Genomic DNA, 16,994 nt, shown 5'->3' with positions numbered 1-16,994 from the left:
ACCGACAATGTATCTTGTGACAAGGCCAGTGCACTTTTTGCAACACAGCTCACAGGTCGGAATTGACCATGTACCGTCTGTGAACTAATACATTTTACGGTAATGAGTGAAAAATAACCTGTTCTTTTTATATTGTTCCTGTTTATACAAGTCGACTGGTCAGTCACGTTTTAAACATCTTCGCACTGAAGAGTTCTGCTAACTCCTTGTGATTGTTTTTGTTGAAAATCTTAGTCCAACGTTAATATTACAAGCAAATAGGTATGCTGAGACTTCTATTCACTAATAATTTATTATTCCATTACATTTTATTCAATTAAGAAGACACAACTATATTTAAGTATACAGATTTATTATTGGTTGATAAAATCATAATAAATGTGTTTTAGGTCAATTCAATAAAGATATCTTTTATTTCATATTCTTTAAACGAGCACTTGGTTTTTGTACAGTATTCGCAGCGCTGATATGTTACAAACGATAATCTGTTTCTTCTAGTGTACTTCTGCAATTTAATAACGGTAAAATTAATTAAATAATACATATATATAAAACAATTGAAATAACAAAAATACGTACATCTCTTTGAAGTGTAATTTTTCTGCTGTTAGTGCAAGTTTCCTAATATTTCGAATAGTGCAGGCGGCGGCGATTTGCACTTCCGGGTCATCTGATCCCACCAAACGTAGCACATGCTGTAAATTTTTAATATAAATACATATCAACAATTGTAGAACACGTAGAAATTATAGGATAAATGGCTTTAGGCCGTTTTAAATAAAAACCTTGTATAAATCTGTTGAAGAATTTTGACGAGACATTATTATTAACTTATATTTCTTAATATCGCATGGTTTTCATCTTAATAATTTCTTTATTAAAAAAAAAAGAATGTAGAAATAGCGTAGTCGAAATACTTTTTGTGTGGAAAACATTACTGTACATACTACATACCTTTATAACACCGGCAGAGTGCATGGTGATGCAGTTCATGGGCTCTTTACTTAAATGATACGCGGCTATGCAAACTCCCCTAAGAACATTTGTATTTTTGCTAGTCATGTAATCAATTAATGGGGCAACCGCGTGCAGTCGACCAAATTTAGCATTATTCTCCCCCCATTCGCAGCAATGAGCTATGGCTAAGGTCAAATTTGCACGCAAATCTTCATTTTCCTAAAAGAGAGTAAAATGTTAAATTGAAATAAAGCATCAATATATTGATTATTAAATTAAATAGTGCTAAATATTCAGGGGTTTAGTAAAATGTCGTTATTTCTATGTGTTAAGAATTATTTGAATAAGAAATTTGAATCAGTTCATTTTCGCACAAGAAGAATAATAAAATATATTAATAATGAACAAACTTGAAATTATAGATAAAATCCCAATCATTCTTAATCTTAAAATATTTTAACGAAATACTTCCATTAATACAACACATAAATTCTAACTACCACTTAATATCTGATCTGTAATATATTAACATGCTTCCTTCTTCTTAAACTAGAAAGATTGACCCTTTGAAAGAATCTCAAAAAAGAAAGAATCGTCCCAAAAGAATTGTTAAAATTCTTTGGATATTCTGCACGGAAGAAGAAAGAAAAGGTGTGGCGCCGAATAAAGATGGCAAAAATTACCGTGGACACAAGATTCGCCAGTTTCTCCACTACCCCATGATCGCTGAGAATACCCAAGTTTTCCGGGTCCGTAGCGATTCCGGCAATAGTGGCACATACTGCGCTCAGTACTTCAGTATTGGTACTTTGAAGAAGACTGACTGTAAGCTCCAATCCACCTACAAATGCCCGTACCATTTCCGGAGAGTCTTTGGCATATTTGATACAAGATACCAATGCGAGGCAGGAGTTTCTTTTGATTATGTCACTAGGATGTTTCAGCAATGACCAGACCAATCGAACACCATCATTGATATGCTCTGGATCGTTGATGATGTCCATGCATTGTTCATTTTGAGCGCACTCCTTTATCACCAATGGTATGTTCTCCAATAAAGGCTCGTACGTAGAGCTTAATAATTTGATCTACACAGTGATTTAAATCTTATTAATATTTTTACTGCCATATGTTGACGATGATCATACTTGTTGGACCACGAATGATTTTTCAAATATATTACAGAAGAATTGAATGACATTTTTCTTTTCCTTTAATGTGTATATCATACTGTATCTCATTCTACTTTTGTATAGATTATATACAGTTCAAAACTGTGAATTTTCTAGCTCATATTTGAGATTAACTTCAAGTTAAAATCTCAAAAATACAGACTTTCTAAAAGAATTCTAAAGAAATTCTAAAAGAAGAGTCAAATTAAAATGAATGCCACGAATTTTGCGGTTACTTTGTTATGTATCTATTACGTTGCTTCTCCACTTCTTTCTAATACTTTTTCAGCTATTGTAACTTAAATCTACAGTGTACGTGCGAGAGAAAACTTTATCGATAATTTATGGATAATTTAAGAAACAAAGACAAAATCGGCCTTAAAATATTGAATCGGAGGATTAAGACGAAGATAATGGCCACTTTAAAGTAGCAAATAGAGATCAAAGATACTCAGAAGTATCGAAGGGTATTAAGAGCCAAGATTAGGAAAATAATGATAATACCTCTCATCACAGATAAAGAAACAACTAAAACATGTAATCCATATTTTGAATTAACAAATTAAATTCAGTAGAGTGACGAGATAAAAAATATTTCCATAAAGAGAAACAAATATAGAATCACCAGATTTGGCAGACCATCGTTGATCCTCAGAACGTCTCTGTTAGCAGGATCTTTGCAACATTCCGCCAGTGCTCCTACAACATTCGCCTGCACGTCATCATCCTCGTGTTCTTCTAAAAATGGTACCAAAGCAGCGACCAAACCATTTTGATTGAATCTTATTACGTTCTCTGGACTTATGGCACATTTCCATATTCCGCCTGTGACTGCAGCTAACAATTGTTTATTAGCCCGGACTTCTTCGCATTGTAAAAGCTTGCACAATATATCCAGGCCAGATGTCTGGCGAACCATATCCCTGGCGATTTTGTTTGTTCCACATTTGAATATTGCCAGAGCGCAATTTTCTTTCAATTTAATATTGTCACTTTGCAGGTGTCGTACAACGTCAGAGATAATATCTGTGGTCTCGAACGCTTTGCGAAATACGTTCTGTAATTGTGAAGAAATTATCGATGGACATATGTAAGTTGATAAATGTTTTATAAATTTTTAGATAAGGATTTGCTTATTATCTTGTTTATCGCAAATATGTAAACAGCATTTGTACAATAGTATCAATCTTGATAATAGATAATATGTTGAACATCGATAAGAAATATTGATAGTATTGAATATTGATGAGAAACAAAAGATAATTGTTATATAATAATTCTGTTTATACTGAAAAAGTTATACTGGAAAATAAGATATATTATATCATATAAAATATATCACCCATATAAACATACCATATAAAACATGCATCGAAATTCGTGAATTAAAACACTTAGGTAAAGATATAATAAAATCGAGTTAAAAGAATTAAAGATCCAAAATATTTTAAATTTTAGTATTCACAGATTGCAAATGAGGTATTTTGACTTTTATCGTGGAATATTACCTGAAATTCTCAAATATCCACATTTGAAATAACAGTTTAACATTTAAATTTCATTTACCTTAATTGCACATTGTTGAACAGCTCCCATCATCGGTACTACAAGAGAAGTGTGATGTGATTTTAGGAAACGTTCCATGAGCTTCACCACACCAAACTTGTGAAGTACGTCTCTCACTTTCGGACTACTGCTCAGAGAATCTAAAACTTTGGCACAGCCTATGGCAACCGCAACTAATTCTTTGTTAGTTTCGTTCAACTCGTTGTACGATGTTCGAAGAATAGAATCTGGTACGTCCATCACATCTAACTATTAAAGGTTACAACTTTTTTATGATATAAAATCTTCGTTATACGATTATTTCGTTGATGATATGCTGAGAATTCCAAAAAATTTGTTAGAGGCTTCATAAGAAATTTCGCAAATAATTTCATTGATCACAAGATCGAAAAGTTAAATAAATATTTAAGAAATTATAAATTGATTAAGAAAGCTTACAATGAGAGGTATGCCGCCTCGAATTCGTATTTGTTTCCTTGCTTTCCTAATTCGTGCAACAATAGCCATAGTTTCTGCAGCTAAAACCTTCGCAACAATAAAATAGGACGTCAATATAAAAATTATTCTCATTATTTTTATGACATTCAATCGTATCTTTAAATTAATGTAACTTATTTTGCATTGAGCTTTATTGGAAACGAATCTTATTACTTTATTTTGTGATTGAATTTTTCATAAGATTTGTTCAAAAAAATATACTATCATTATTATTGTACAAGAGGAATAAGATTGTAAATGTTCTTGTGCAAATGAATGATCAGTGAAGTATAAGAAAGTATACTGAACGAGCGAAAAACTAACTTGAATGTCTCTAGCTGGATGCTTTAACATTTGAATCAACGGTGTTACAATACCAAGATCGATTAGGTGCCGTCGCATTTCTGTAGATGACACGATCTGGAGTAAAACCGACAAGGAGCCATTCTGGCATTTTAAATCTCTCGTTTCGAGTAGATTCACCAGAATCTCCAGACCTCCCATCTCTCGAATCGCCTTTTGTATAATCTGTTATCGTAGAAAATTAATTTATTTTATTTGTCCTGTTTTATTAACTCTAATTATGGAGTATATCGTTGGAAAATTTGGATTTCTAATTGTTTTTAATTAATACATTAAGAATTTCTATGAAAAACTCCTCCCCTATTTCTTTCTCCATTATTTCATTCCGGATTATTTAATAAAAATAATAATAAAAAATTACATTATTCAATATAAAATAAATGAAATAAATTTAATGTAAATATAATCGATAATCAAAGTAGATTCTTAGTTTTCTAGTCGTTTGCACCTCCGGCATTACGATATACGATTAATTTTCATTTTTTATGCAATACAAGTAACAATGATTAAATATCGTATAATTTTTTGAGAATATTTCACGCGAATGATTTGAATGTTGTAGAATTAATTCTAAATTCTTCGACATGTGAATTCATCGACATTTCGCTTAGAAATTTTGTGCTTAATAATTAAAATTATAATTATATGGAATAAAAACTAAGTGAATTACCCTATTGGTCAGATCATAATCTTTTAAAAGACAGACAGCCACCATAGTTGCGGTTTGATTACCCGCTTTCATGTATCTGATAAGCTTCTGTATGTGCCAAAACTCTGATGGCACTTCCGGAGTTTCATCCTGCACGTATCTTACTTCATCGTCACTTTCTGATTCAGGTTCGTCATCTGTACTTTCTTCCTCCTGTTTTTCGCTGATGTAACGGACCCGCGGACCGAATGGTTGTCCAGTGACTGCTGATATTAGTGGCTTCGATGGTTCTTCCGGTTCGATTACTTCCAGCATATCCGGCTCGATTCTTTATTCGGAAAAAAAGAAAAATGGAGAAAATCAAAATGAAATGTCGTAATTGTAGATCGTCGAAATAAAATCATAGGTTTCTTTAATTAAGCGATTAAACGCATAATGCAATTATTTAATTACGAAATATCGTGATATTATAAATACTTACATATGTTAAATGCTAAGGCTGTGAGATAAAAAATATTAAAAAACAAATAACTCTGTGAAATGACGGCTCTGGAACAGAAGGTATTAAAAAATAAATAGAAGCACGAGTGTTGCAAACGTTATATAAAATTTGTTTTAGCACTGTGATGCATTACAAAATGAAAATGAAATATTTATGAGATGATTGAGATTATAAGACGTGTCGTTTTTTATTTACTCGGAAACTTATTTCATTTTCCAATTATTAGTTTATCAAGTTTGACAATAAATAAGTAATCAATCGTCATTTACCACCAAGTATTTTTATAGACACGTTAATATAGTACAATACTATATAGTTAAATACTATAATTTATGTTTGAAGTACAGTGATTCGAAACTTACGTTGGTGGCGGTTCGATGGATATCTTTTTGGCATCTTTTTTCCGTTTCGGTGGCATAATCTTCTATTTCTGACTACAAGAAACGATTAAAACGTTGAACACCTTGTTTCGTGTAGATAGGATAAAGTACCCTCTTTGTTTTGGACACTTGGATCAAGAAATTTGTTAAGCTCCTTACGCACGCAGCTATCGATCAAACAATTCATTACCATACACAGCCTATGTAGGCATCTGTTCTGCGAATGATATAAAATTAATTTTATTTAATTTTCTTTCTTGTGACACTGATTTATACGTCTAAATACTTATGTGTATATATATTGTAAATGTGCTTTAGTTAGCAATTTCTTCCATAACCTCTATCAAAAGATGTATTCTTTTTTTAAATATCTTCGACGCGTATTTTTAATTTCATTTAGTTAAATCACATACTTAGTATTACAATACAAAAAATTGATCACTCGCTCGATCGATCAAATCGTTGTTTACTGACCTGACTAAATCGATTAATCGGACATATTTTTGTTGTATCCTCTTTTATGTTTACGTACATACTACGAGGGACAAACAAAGCGAAAATAAAATCGGAAAATTTAAAGTTATGTACATTTCTACAGCGCGTATACAGAAATGGACGATATATTAAGGTATAAACTCACATGACAGATATATGACGTTGAAATTATTCAGTGTAAAATATTGCGAACGTAGCAGTACTTTGCCATACGATATTTATTTTTCGTTTAAATGACAGTTTCGTTTCGATTCTTCGCATTCAGTCGATAACGTTCCAGGTTAATCGTGTCAATTGAGATTTACAAATGACAGAGTGAACATAAAAGCATTGATTGTTCGTCATTCTAAATTCTAGGTTAAAATTCTACAAAATTCCGGTCCATGTGTTCACTAATATCGAAACAAATATTTTCAGAAGACATATATTCAAGCACAATAATGTATAATCATAGTTGATACATGAGAAAAGGAATTTACTGACGAAATATCGTTTTACACAACTAATTAGATCGATATAAAAGCATACGATGCACGTGACGTAAGCGTAAGGTAAGCGTAATAAATAAAATTAAGGGTGTTTTGATCTTTGGGAAACTCAATTTTGTTGTATTTTTTTAACTCTTATAGCTTCAAAATGAAAACCCTGGAGAATGTGGCAAGTAGTGGCTAAGATTTACATTTTTGAATTATTAGCTTTTTTATTTCATTCTATTTACTGTTGCAGCCAAACTCATCGTAGCTAAGAATCTTCGGATTCTTTTCTCTCGTAATGTGTATCGTATGGTATCGTGTATGTAGGTCGTGAGTCATTTTTCTTGCCTAAGAGAGCGCGTTCTACGGTATATAGTACTGCCAATTTGTCTACTTCTTTTTAGCAAAATTTACAGACGTTACTGAAACATAGATAAATACAGTTTTTGCGAAATATAAATTGCTAATGAAAAGGATTGTATAGATCATTAGTAAAAAAAATGTAAAAAAGAATCTAATAATACGAGACACTTTAAATGTTACAGAATGAAGAACTTTATGGAAAAAGGTGGAAGTAGGGAAAATCTAAAAGCGGTTTGTAAAATTGCAAAGAAAATCAAATGTTCCGTATACACATATATGCTACTCCATTTTCAGTGGTGTTGCTTCTAATATCCTTGTCAGTATGGCTTTGTATATGCCGCTGGGGATTTCGGTATAATTTGAAAGACCGAGAAGTAATTAATTACTTATATAAGATTATAATGTTGTTAAAGTATCTATAATCATCGTAACTGTGTTTTATACTTTTTAAATTAAATAAATGGATGGACACAGATTAATGACACTTATATAAACAACTTACACGTACAGATTTTATCCTGTTTAATTTTATACTTCATCGTCATTACTATGTTGAACATGCTTTTTTTGGGTCATATGCGATTTTATTGCGAACGTCCACGAGGAATTAAGAATTAACAACCACATACTGTAACAGGTAAAGGCGATAATATTTATAAATATATATTATTCATACTCTTTTTAGTTGATCTTTATTGAAAGGATAAAAAAATGAAGAAATCAATTAATATTTTAATATACGTAAGAGAATATACCACACATTAAAGTTTTTACAAAATGTATTATTACTTTATAGCCACAGCGTCCATTATTACAGTACTTTTATTATTTTAATTCATTAATCGATCAAGAAATATTTTCTTTATATTCTTATGATAATCGAGGAATATTTTAATTGAAAGTAATTCATCTAAATAAATAGAGCATTCAAATGAACCGCGCTTAGAAACTGAATACGTCGATTTATCGAAACGGTATACATAGGTTATGTTCACAACAGGTGATCGTACGCTTAAATTATTATAAATCTTTCTGAATAACTATACGTATTTAATCAAAATTCAAGGTATTGTATCAAATGTTCTACTGTATTAATATCGAAATTAATTTAAATGATAAACGTAAACAGTACTTTTAACATTTTTAACTAACCTACAAGTGTAGTGTTATTTAAATTCAACATAATTATTGAGATACAGTATATTATTAAAGAAATTATATTAGAATCAATCCTATTTTGTCTCCGATTAAAGAAATTATATTAGAATAAGTTAATGTCATATGTTTATTACTTACTTTTGTGTTATAATATCCATTTTATGTTAGTGAATACTTTTATATTATATGTATTAATATATTTTAATCTCATTGTAAAAGATAATTAAAATGCATATGCAAATGCAACAATTGATATAATAAATAAAGAAAATATTAATAAAGGACTAATTCTGAATATCCTTTTCAGATGGGAATGCATAAACATGCTCAATTTTTTGCTCGGACAGTTATGGTTCACAATAATAATATAGAGAAAGCTTCTCGTTTGTTAAATAATATATTGTCAAAAGAAGGTATTTTTGAACAATATAGACGTACTAGATACTATGAAAAACCTACCCAAACAAGAAGGAGGGTTAATTTTGAAATATGTAAAGCTATTTATACTGAGGACATGAATAGAAAGGTTCGGTTTATTTTAAGAAAAAACAGAAAAGATCCATATCCTGGCTCTGACTAAGCTGTACTTATGTTTTAATTAAGTGTCTTGTATAATTCTAAAGTCATCTGTAAGTTTGTATACATATGATATAATGGTAAATATCCTTACTTTATGTGTATTCTGTATAACTGGTTAAAAGACGTTAAATAAATTACAAACCTACGTCGTCGGTATGTCAGAAGCTGATACACAAAGTTCCGTTTAATGTCACGTCTGTCTTATCCTTAGCCAGTTATATCATTACATCTGTACCTCATTTATGGTCATATGTCATATATTATTTCATGCTGAATCGGTAACGTCAGAAATTACACAGAAAATTACAAAAAAAATAGAAGTTCAGAAGACGCGAAATAAGATGGTACATTGGATATTACATCAATTTGTATTTCTTGTATTAAACTACTGTTTCAAATAAATTGTATCTGAAAAGGAATACATATACATATAATCCAAAGTATGATATGTATCGTGGCGCCATCCTATGAACTACTTGAACCACTGATTTCTTTAGAACTTGATGGATAAGAGTCACTTTTCTGCTTGTAAATTTTTTTAAACAATTTTCATCTCTGGTATAATAGATATCATTTTCATTTTAAAATTAATTATCAAGAATTTTTCTATGTACTGATGGAAAAACAAGATGTAGTTAAGATACATTGTAATTTCATAATTATCGATTTAAAAGGATATGAGATATGATACAAACAGGGACGAGCTTCTTTTGTGATATAAATTATAAATACCATTTCTTAAAAATTTTGCCAAGAAATTGATATACAAAACTTTTAAAACAATAATAAAATTTTCTAATAAATATTCCAACACTCTGACCGATCCAAAAGAAAAGAAAATGTAACATGTGACATAGATAGGTAAGCAGAGACTATTTCAAGTAAATAATATTTGTAGCTTAATCCAGACATTTCCATGTAGATAATATTCCTAGCTTGGTACGGAATAATTTTGCTTCAATGTACTGAGTATCGGAAATTTGAATATCAATTTGCATTACGACGATAATATCGCGCCATACTCTCCTGAGAGACGTAGAACCATTTCGTAGGTTTAAGAAAACAGGTTGATTTAAAATTCTTTCCCTACAATCTTCTAAGGATTCATTATTCAACATTTAGCCTTATTTTTATATATTGTTTCTTATCCAAAGTTACGAAGTGAGAAATTTATGAAAATTAAATCAAATATAATACCAAAAATATCGTAAGCTACGTTGCAGTTAATTTTATAAAGAATTTGAAGTATATCGAATAAATATTATCAAAGATGCCAGAGTAAACAGCATGTTTTTGACAGATATTTTCAACGTTGTAACTTCATTGACTGTTCGAATTTCAGAAAAACATTTTACCGTGGTACTCTACGCATGTGAAACCAAACAATATATATATTTTTCAAATTTCTCACATTTACAAGCTGCTACACTGTATTAATTCTGTGACGTGTAACTGGAAATGACGAGTTCTGTCGCTTTTTAAATTTAGATTTGTTTACAGTACTGAAGAAAATTACGTGTGTATTGCAATGCTAAGCGTTAACAATAAGCATAATCTAGTTCTAATGGAAAATCGCTTCTGACTTTTTTTTAATAACGCTGCATTGTTCTTTAACGAGAATGGTTGAGCTAGTTATCGTTAGCTGCAATTGAAACGATCTTGATATAATTTGCGAATTGATTAGCAAGTTGCAGCTTCGCATCGAAAGTGAAACGTAATGAAGCAGAAAGTTATCTTTCACAGTATTATTTCGAGTAACAATATAAGGCCAAAAGCTTTTATAAAACCTTAAAGATAGATCAAATATGTTTGGACGTGACCTTTAAAATTAAATCAGTATTTTCTTAATAATCTTAAAACAACGTAATCGTACGAAACGTACAAAACATAGGAAAGTGACAGTCGTATTAAATTTCTTAACGTTATTTCTCCCTTATTATTAAGATTAAATGCTTGTAAAATGAAAAATAACGTTTGTTTACCTAATGAATACATTATCTATGGTGAGTGATATGAATCGAAATAAATCGTGCGATCCGTATTAATTAAAATACGAGAAATAAGAATACGCAGTATATAAAATATAATCAGTAATTACGCATAATATCTAATGTGTAATGTGTAATGATACAATAACAGATGTATATATAAGGAAGGAGATACGAATGAAGTAATAATGTTTATCAGTTTATAAGTTGAACGCAATTATAGTTTGATTTGTTTATGAGGAGCGTCCACTTGCTTGCGTCTTACACGTATATTGGCAGAATAGTTTATTATTCAAGAGTAATAAAACTACGTGTATATGTCTGCTATCTTGAAATATACTTTCTTCAGTAGTCTGTATATTTTCTGCTAGCGCCGAGATCCACATTTAGAACGTTAGTAATAAGAACGTAAACGTATTCGTGACGCGCATGATGGATTATGAATCGTCCTAAATTTTCAATTTTCTGGTAACCCGTTACTGAAAATCCGATTATATGAATTAAATAGAAGGGAATTTTAAAATATAATCTTTTAAATAATTCAGCAAATCTATCGTGATATTTTATGGTTCTAAAATCTGTACGTTTCTGTCAATATGTTTAGAGTTTAAAAAGTCTTTAATTTTTATAATTTACGTTTTTCAGAATGCGATCTGTTTAATTTTCCTGAGGAAATGTTTAGAACACGAAAATAGAAGATAAGCTATTTTACGATGTAGAAGATGTCAGGTAATATTTTCGTGTTAATATAAGAAGTTACGGTCAGTTTATTAAAAAGGAGAAATGTCGTTCGTGCGTTATGTATCTATATCGGTCTTCTGCAAAAACATAGTCTGGGATGGTAAAACTTTTTCCAAGTAGTGCACCATTTTTCCTAAGTAATTTTCGTTATCTTTACTTCGGAAAGAACTTTAATCTAGTTTTTGAAATCATCTTACGAACTTCAGGTTCCCGACTAAAAAGATTATGAAATACAAAATTTTATTTCGCTTATTTTTTCTTTTATGTTTGATTGATTCTTCGCTTCCACTGTATAAATATCTTGGCATAATATTTCCTCTTCTGATGTATAATAATTAACTTCTGATACGACAAGTGCGTAAATAATTTTGCAATTTACAGGAAAAAAAATTCACCATAATAGAAAAAGGACAAAACGCTCATTGTAACATGATGGACGTATTAAGAAAAAATGATTATGAGATTTTACGCAATCAAAAGATGCATGAGATTACTCGATTAAAATAAACTGAATAATAACTTTTTTGTCCTTTCTACGCTGGTATTCCTGTTTTTCCTTCTTGCTGGGTAACTTGGCACAGCTATCCATTCATTTTTGCTATCTATTCAATTTTCGCCAAGTTGGCGAATTCATTGCCAAGAAAACCGACAAAACGTTTTGTCTTTGCTCTGGTTTCAGCACGCGAAGTAGAAAACACGGAGAATGAAGACAGAGGTTGTAAAAAACAATTCAACGAGATTTGTCTTCGTGGATGACAAGCGCAGATTAGGAAAGCAAGACGTGAAACAACGAATACTTTTATTAAAATTAGAAAGTTTTAAAAAACAAAAGTTAGAAATTCAAAGGTAAAATTACGATTCCATAGATTATATATTTCTTTCTCTTCCAATCGTTTTATTTATTTGCATTTTTCATAGATTTATCTTCTGACAATCTGTAAATCGTTTCAAGGAAAACAATTTTGCGCACACATTTTACGACCTGACGTTTGTCAAAGTGACGCACTAACTGTTTACAATCCGCAATTTCCTCAATGGAATCGTTCATTCAGATACGAATTTCGTTAATGACGATTGCATTATATTTATGCGATTTGAAGGAAGGAAAATGCACAAAATGCGGGTAATACATATTATTTATGTAAAATATCCGAGATATATTAAATATAGTAAATATATATATAATATAGTTACGATAGTTGTCGCATTTTCAAAAATATGAATGTGCATTTTGGTACAATCAGTAATAAATTATTATTAAGAATAGATCGATCGATGACAACGAGATTAAAAAACGGCAACGAGGAAAGAACTATAATAGATTCTGTATAAGAGCAGACGAGAAAAACTGTGAATTACGCGGACAAGGGGAAAAAACGAGGAGATAAACAATTTGCAGAAGAATGCAGGGAGGTTGGACGAGAAAAATAGTTAACTAAACTAACTAATAATTAATTGGAATTTAATAAGAATTAATTAAAATTGATAAGATTCTCGAGTATTTCAAGTGTCTCGAAATACTGAAATTACCTTTAAACTTTTGTATTTACGAATAGATATATCGATTGGCACATATTGTAGTGTACTGTACTGTATTGAACAGCCCGGAAAGTTCGTTTCGATTTACATTTCGAATCTCAGGTTTTTCGGTGAGAAACTTTTCAGTATGATCTTTCATGTCGAGCAAATTCCACAGAAAACGAAACGAATTTTCCAGGCAACCCAATATTTATATATTGATTCTATTGGCATAGCCAATAAATGATCAAAATACAGAAAGAAAAAGCCACGCGATATTTATCTATCGTCGTGTTTCATAAAAAGTCGGTCACATTGCATGCTATAACGATGTCAACCGACGATTGGCGAGTCAGAGCGTGAGCGTGAAAATTGGCAAGTTGAGGATTTAAAGATGGATAAGGGAGAGGCGGAGGGTAGTGTGCAAACGGACCGATATAGAGAGTACGAAGAAACGAAATGGATAGTTTCCCGAGAGAGAGAGAGAGAGAGAGAGAGAGAGAGAGAGAATTCCAGTTCCAGGCAAACTGTCTTGCCAGCAGTTCGAAGATAGTTTCGGTCCAGATTCCTCGGAGTTAGGCCAAACCGCGTTTCCAACCAAAACGTCCTCTGTTTTCAACGGAGTCGCTTCTCCACGTTGACTTCGAAACGAGCTTCTTCCGAATGCTGAGCGTTGGATTTCCTGCGTAATCAATTCAACGAATACGATGGTTTCCCTTCTTTTCTAATTATTGTTTGTATTAGACGTTTGTATCGGTAGACTTTATTCGATTACACGACAATTTTTCGCTAATGTTCGTTTCAATGATAGAAGTTGCTTTTTCCTCCTGACAAGTAAGTTGAATCTTGATGCAAGATTTTAGAAATGCCATGGTTTCCATGTGCAATGAACAAATGATATCAGTAAATTAAGAGATTGTATTATTTAGCAATCGCAGTTTGCAGAATTCCTTTGGACAAACTGTTTTCGCAATTTTGCAAGTTAAAGTAAGAAAATACTGCAAATTAACGGAATGAGTGAACATTATCCATAATCCATTCATCGTCAGCAAAGAAAATTATTAATCTGTCGAAATTTGTGAAAATTTTGCAAATAATCTTCCACGACTCGCGTTGCTGTTGTACAATGAACACTTAAGAAAAAGAGAATGAAGTATTAGTCAATAATTTTTTAATTATTGTTTACGACTGTTGCGTTGCTTGCATGCAATTAGCTAATTCGCGATTTATAGAATCTACTTGAAATGCTTTATTTGCTTTACTATTACATAAGAGAATTTATTAGAATTATTAGTACGACATTTTCATAAATTACGCTATTTTATTAACATTAACAAATTAATTATGCAAGAGTCCCGTGTGGTTATCTTAAGTAGTAAAGATAGGATTCCTAACTTTGGGTATACGTACAGGATATCACGTGCTGTTACATAATATACATTACTGTTTCCTTTTTATTTAATTCCTACAAATGTTTTCGAATGGAAATTTATTCTTCTGTGTGTTTATATATGCACATGTCATATGTATATGTATATATATATGTGTGTGTACGTTATATAAATGTTCATTTTTCTAACGAGATGTTTATTGTTCATAAATATTTTCGTAGATTAGTTTCAAATGGATTTCAATGCTTGAGTTGCAAAAGTGTCAGCTTTGACGTAAGAGAATGACAAACATATTTTTAAGAACTTACACAGAATATCATAATTTAAATTTATTCTGAAGATACTTGGCGATCTTAGAAACTTTTACCTACCTTAGAAATAACGACGAAGTATATTTTTCATACTTTACTTTGTATATTCTTCTGTTCCAAGATTGTTTCCACTTCCTATTGAATATTCATGATCGTGATTGATTTGATGGCGTGGATAGATATGTAACACCAGTCCCATAATTTCTACATACATCCGTGACATATATACGGTTAATGATCCCGCTCATTCGCGTTGTGAAAAATTGGCAAATTGATAGGCTCCCATACATCGTGTATGTCAATTCGTAATATCGTTGGCATAATATTTGATTCTGTTTATTTCTCAATTGTTTCTTTTATTTGCAAAAGTAAACCTCTTTGTTATTCGTTAAGGTAACAGAGCACAATGAAAAGATTGTAACTTGCGATAAGACTATGAAGGAAATACGCTTTACACATTTTTTCAAAGTACAATCTTGATATCCTTCGTTTTCTATCAATCAAAAAACGAATAGAATTTCCTATATTGCTGGAATTTCCTAAACTATTGCTTTTGAATTTCAGCCACTCTGAACACTTGAATAGATAAAAATTACTCCAAGATTTATCGCCGCGAGCTTCATTTGATTAAAGAGCCTAGTCAAAAGTGTCAGAAACAAGATTTCCGGGAAGGAAAATCGTGAGACAGATTTTCAACCGAGGCGGCAATCCGAACGCTCTTCTAACTTTTAGAGCGCTTCGTTGTGAAGCGATTACTCTAGTCCGTCAGCTCATGAATACCACTCGTTAGGCGTACATGAGGAGAGCAAAAGGAATCGTCGCGTATATCGCAAGGGGAAGGTTGAAAATTGCTTCGAAGCGCACGATCAACGTGGCAAGATCCGCCTTTAAATATGCCAATTCGATGGAGAACTTCGTTTATGATTGAAATACCGGCGGATCGCGAGCGTGTTTCTTGAAACTGGGACCTGACCCCGCTATAACGAGGTCGAACTTGAAGCAACGATCTTGTTTTGCAACTTGTTGCAGCTGTTCGTTTCGTACAAAGGGAATTAGAATTGGAAGATCCGATATCTTTTATCCGAGTTTCCAAATAATAAGGAATAGAGAATTATAAGAGTTTTCAAGTAGAACTCGTTGTTTGCGTTAAGGACGAAGAGATGCTGGGGGAATTAGAATAGAAAAGTAAAAAGGATCTGATTTTACCGGAGTTTCTAAATAAAACGAAGAATACATAATTACGAGACTTCGAAATAGTAACATCTTTCTTTACATAGAAGATATAGGGTTGTTAGGAGAGTTGAAATCGAAGAATGAAGTAAATCTGATTTCTACTATGAAAATTCTATCGATACGGCGTATAGTACGTAGTATCGTATAAATTGGTTTTTAGAATAGAAAATTCTAGAGTTGTCGAATAGAATCCACTGTTTATGTATGCGGAATGTTGGGGCAATTGAAACTGTAGGAGAAAGTAAATCTCATTTCTTCCATCGAAATATCCAAATATATCGTGATTTTTCAATTTTCAGAGCAGAAAATTTGTTACGATCGTTCGCGGAGAGACGCGATCGCGAGGAAAGCGCGTCAGTGGGAGGCGTAAATTCTCGCTACGATTCAGAAAATCGACGCCGCGAATTAGTCGTTTCTCTGTGTCGGTTAAGATGACAGAGGTGGTTAATTGAGATTAACACTGAATTAACAGAGTTAACAAAAAATGATATATCTGACAATATATATATAAACAACAGTATAATGAAGCGCCACAAATTATTTGAAAGATGATGCAATTAGTGTAATATAATGATTCGACTCGACTTTACAATGTGTTTTGTATTTGATAGATTAGACGACTTGTATTTCGTTGGAGACTTTTGCATTTCGTTTGGATCCTCGATCGATGCTGATTGC

General features: G+C 31.6%; 2 protein-coding genes and 2 long non-coding RNA genes across 5 annotated transcripts; 3 read left to right on the top strand and 1 right to left on the bottom strand.

Moving 5' to 3' along the window:
• Window positions 1-156: 156 nt before the first annotated feature.
• LOC122568982 (armadillo repeat-containing protein gudu) lies at window positions 157-6,972 on the bottom strand. 2 transcript variants are annotated; one of them, XM_043729397.1, is made up of 10 exons: window positions 6,049-6,972; window positions 5,206-5,512; window positions 4,497-4,700; window positions 4,134-4,220; window positions 3,696-3,944; window positions 2,755-3,186; window positions 1,641-2,045; window positions 955-1,176; window positions 580-695; window positions 157-505 (listed from the first exon to the last, which is right to left on the bottom strand). In XM_043729397.1, the coding sequence occupies exons 1-10, from the start codon at window positions 6,102-6,104 to the stop codon at window positions 472-474; spliced, it is 2,112 nt and encodes a 703-aa protein (XP_043585332.1). In that variant the 5' UTR covers window positions 6,105-6,972; the 3' UTR covers window positions 157-471. The 2 variants fall into 2 exon arrangements, with proteins under 2 accessions (XP_043585332.1, XP_043585333.1); XM_043729398.1 differs by adding an exon at window positions 5,666-5,733 and having other exon boundaries at window positions 392-695.
• LOC122568986 lies at window positions 1,866-2,942 on the top strand. Its single transcript, XR_006317287.1, has 3 exons — window positions 1,866-1,999; window positions 2,419-2,666; window positions 2,802-2,942. It is a non-coding gene; the product is annotated as an uncharacterized LOC122568986 (long non-coding RNA).
• A 1,357-nt stretch (window positions 6,973-8,329) lies between the features above and the next one.
• Window positions 8,330-9,311, top strand: LOC122568984 (28S ribosomal protein S21, mitochondrial). Its single transcript, XM_043729400.1, has 2 exons — window positions 8,330-8,463; window positions 8,863-9,311. The coding sequence occupies exon 2, from the start codon at window positions 8,863-8,865 to the stop codon at window positions 9,133-9,135; it is 273 nt and encodes a 90-aa protein (XP_043585335.1). The 5' UTR covers window positions 8,330-8,463; the 3' UTR covers window positions 9,136-9,311.
• Window positions 9,312-11,015: 1,704 nt separating this feature from the next.
• On the top strand, window positions 11,016-14,826 carry LOC122568985. The gene is made up of 5 exons (XR_006317286.1): window positions 11,016-11,851; window positions 12,245-12,430; window positions 12,543-12,709; window positions 12,782-12,986; window positions 13,131-14,826. It is a non-coding gene; the product is annotated as an uncharacterized LOC122568985 (long non-coding RNA).
• Window positions 14,827-16,994: the final 2,168 nt, after the last annotated feature.

This window comes from Bombus pyrosoma, linkage group LG7, assembly GCF_014825855.1.
Source record: "Bombus pyrosoma isolate SC7728 linkage group LG7, ASM1482585v1, whole genome shotgun sequence".
Classification (NCBI taxonomy): Eukaryota; Metazoa; Arthropoda; class Insecta; order Hymenoptera; family Apidae; genus Bombus; species Bombus pyrosoma.
The sequence above is the reverse complement of the archived record's forward strand: the minus strand, read 5'-3'. Positions and strand labels throughout refer to the sequence as shown.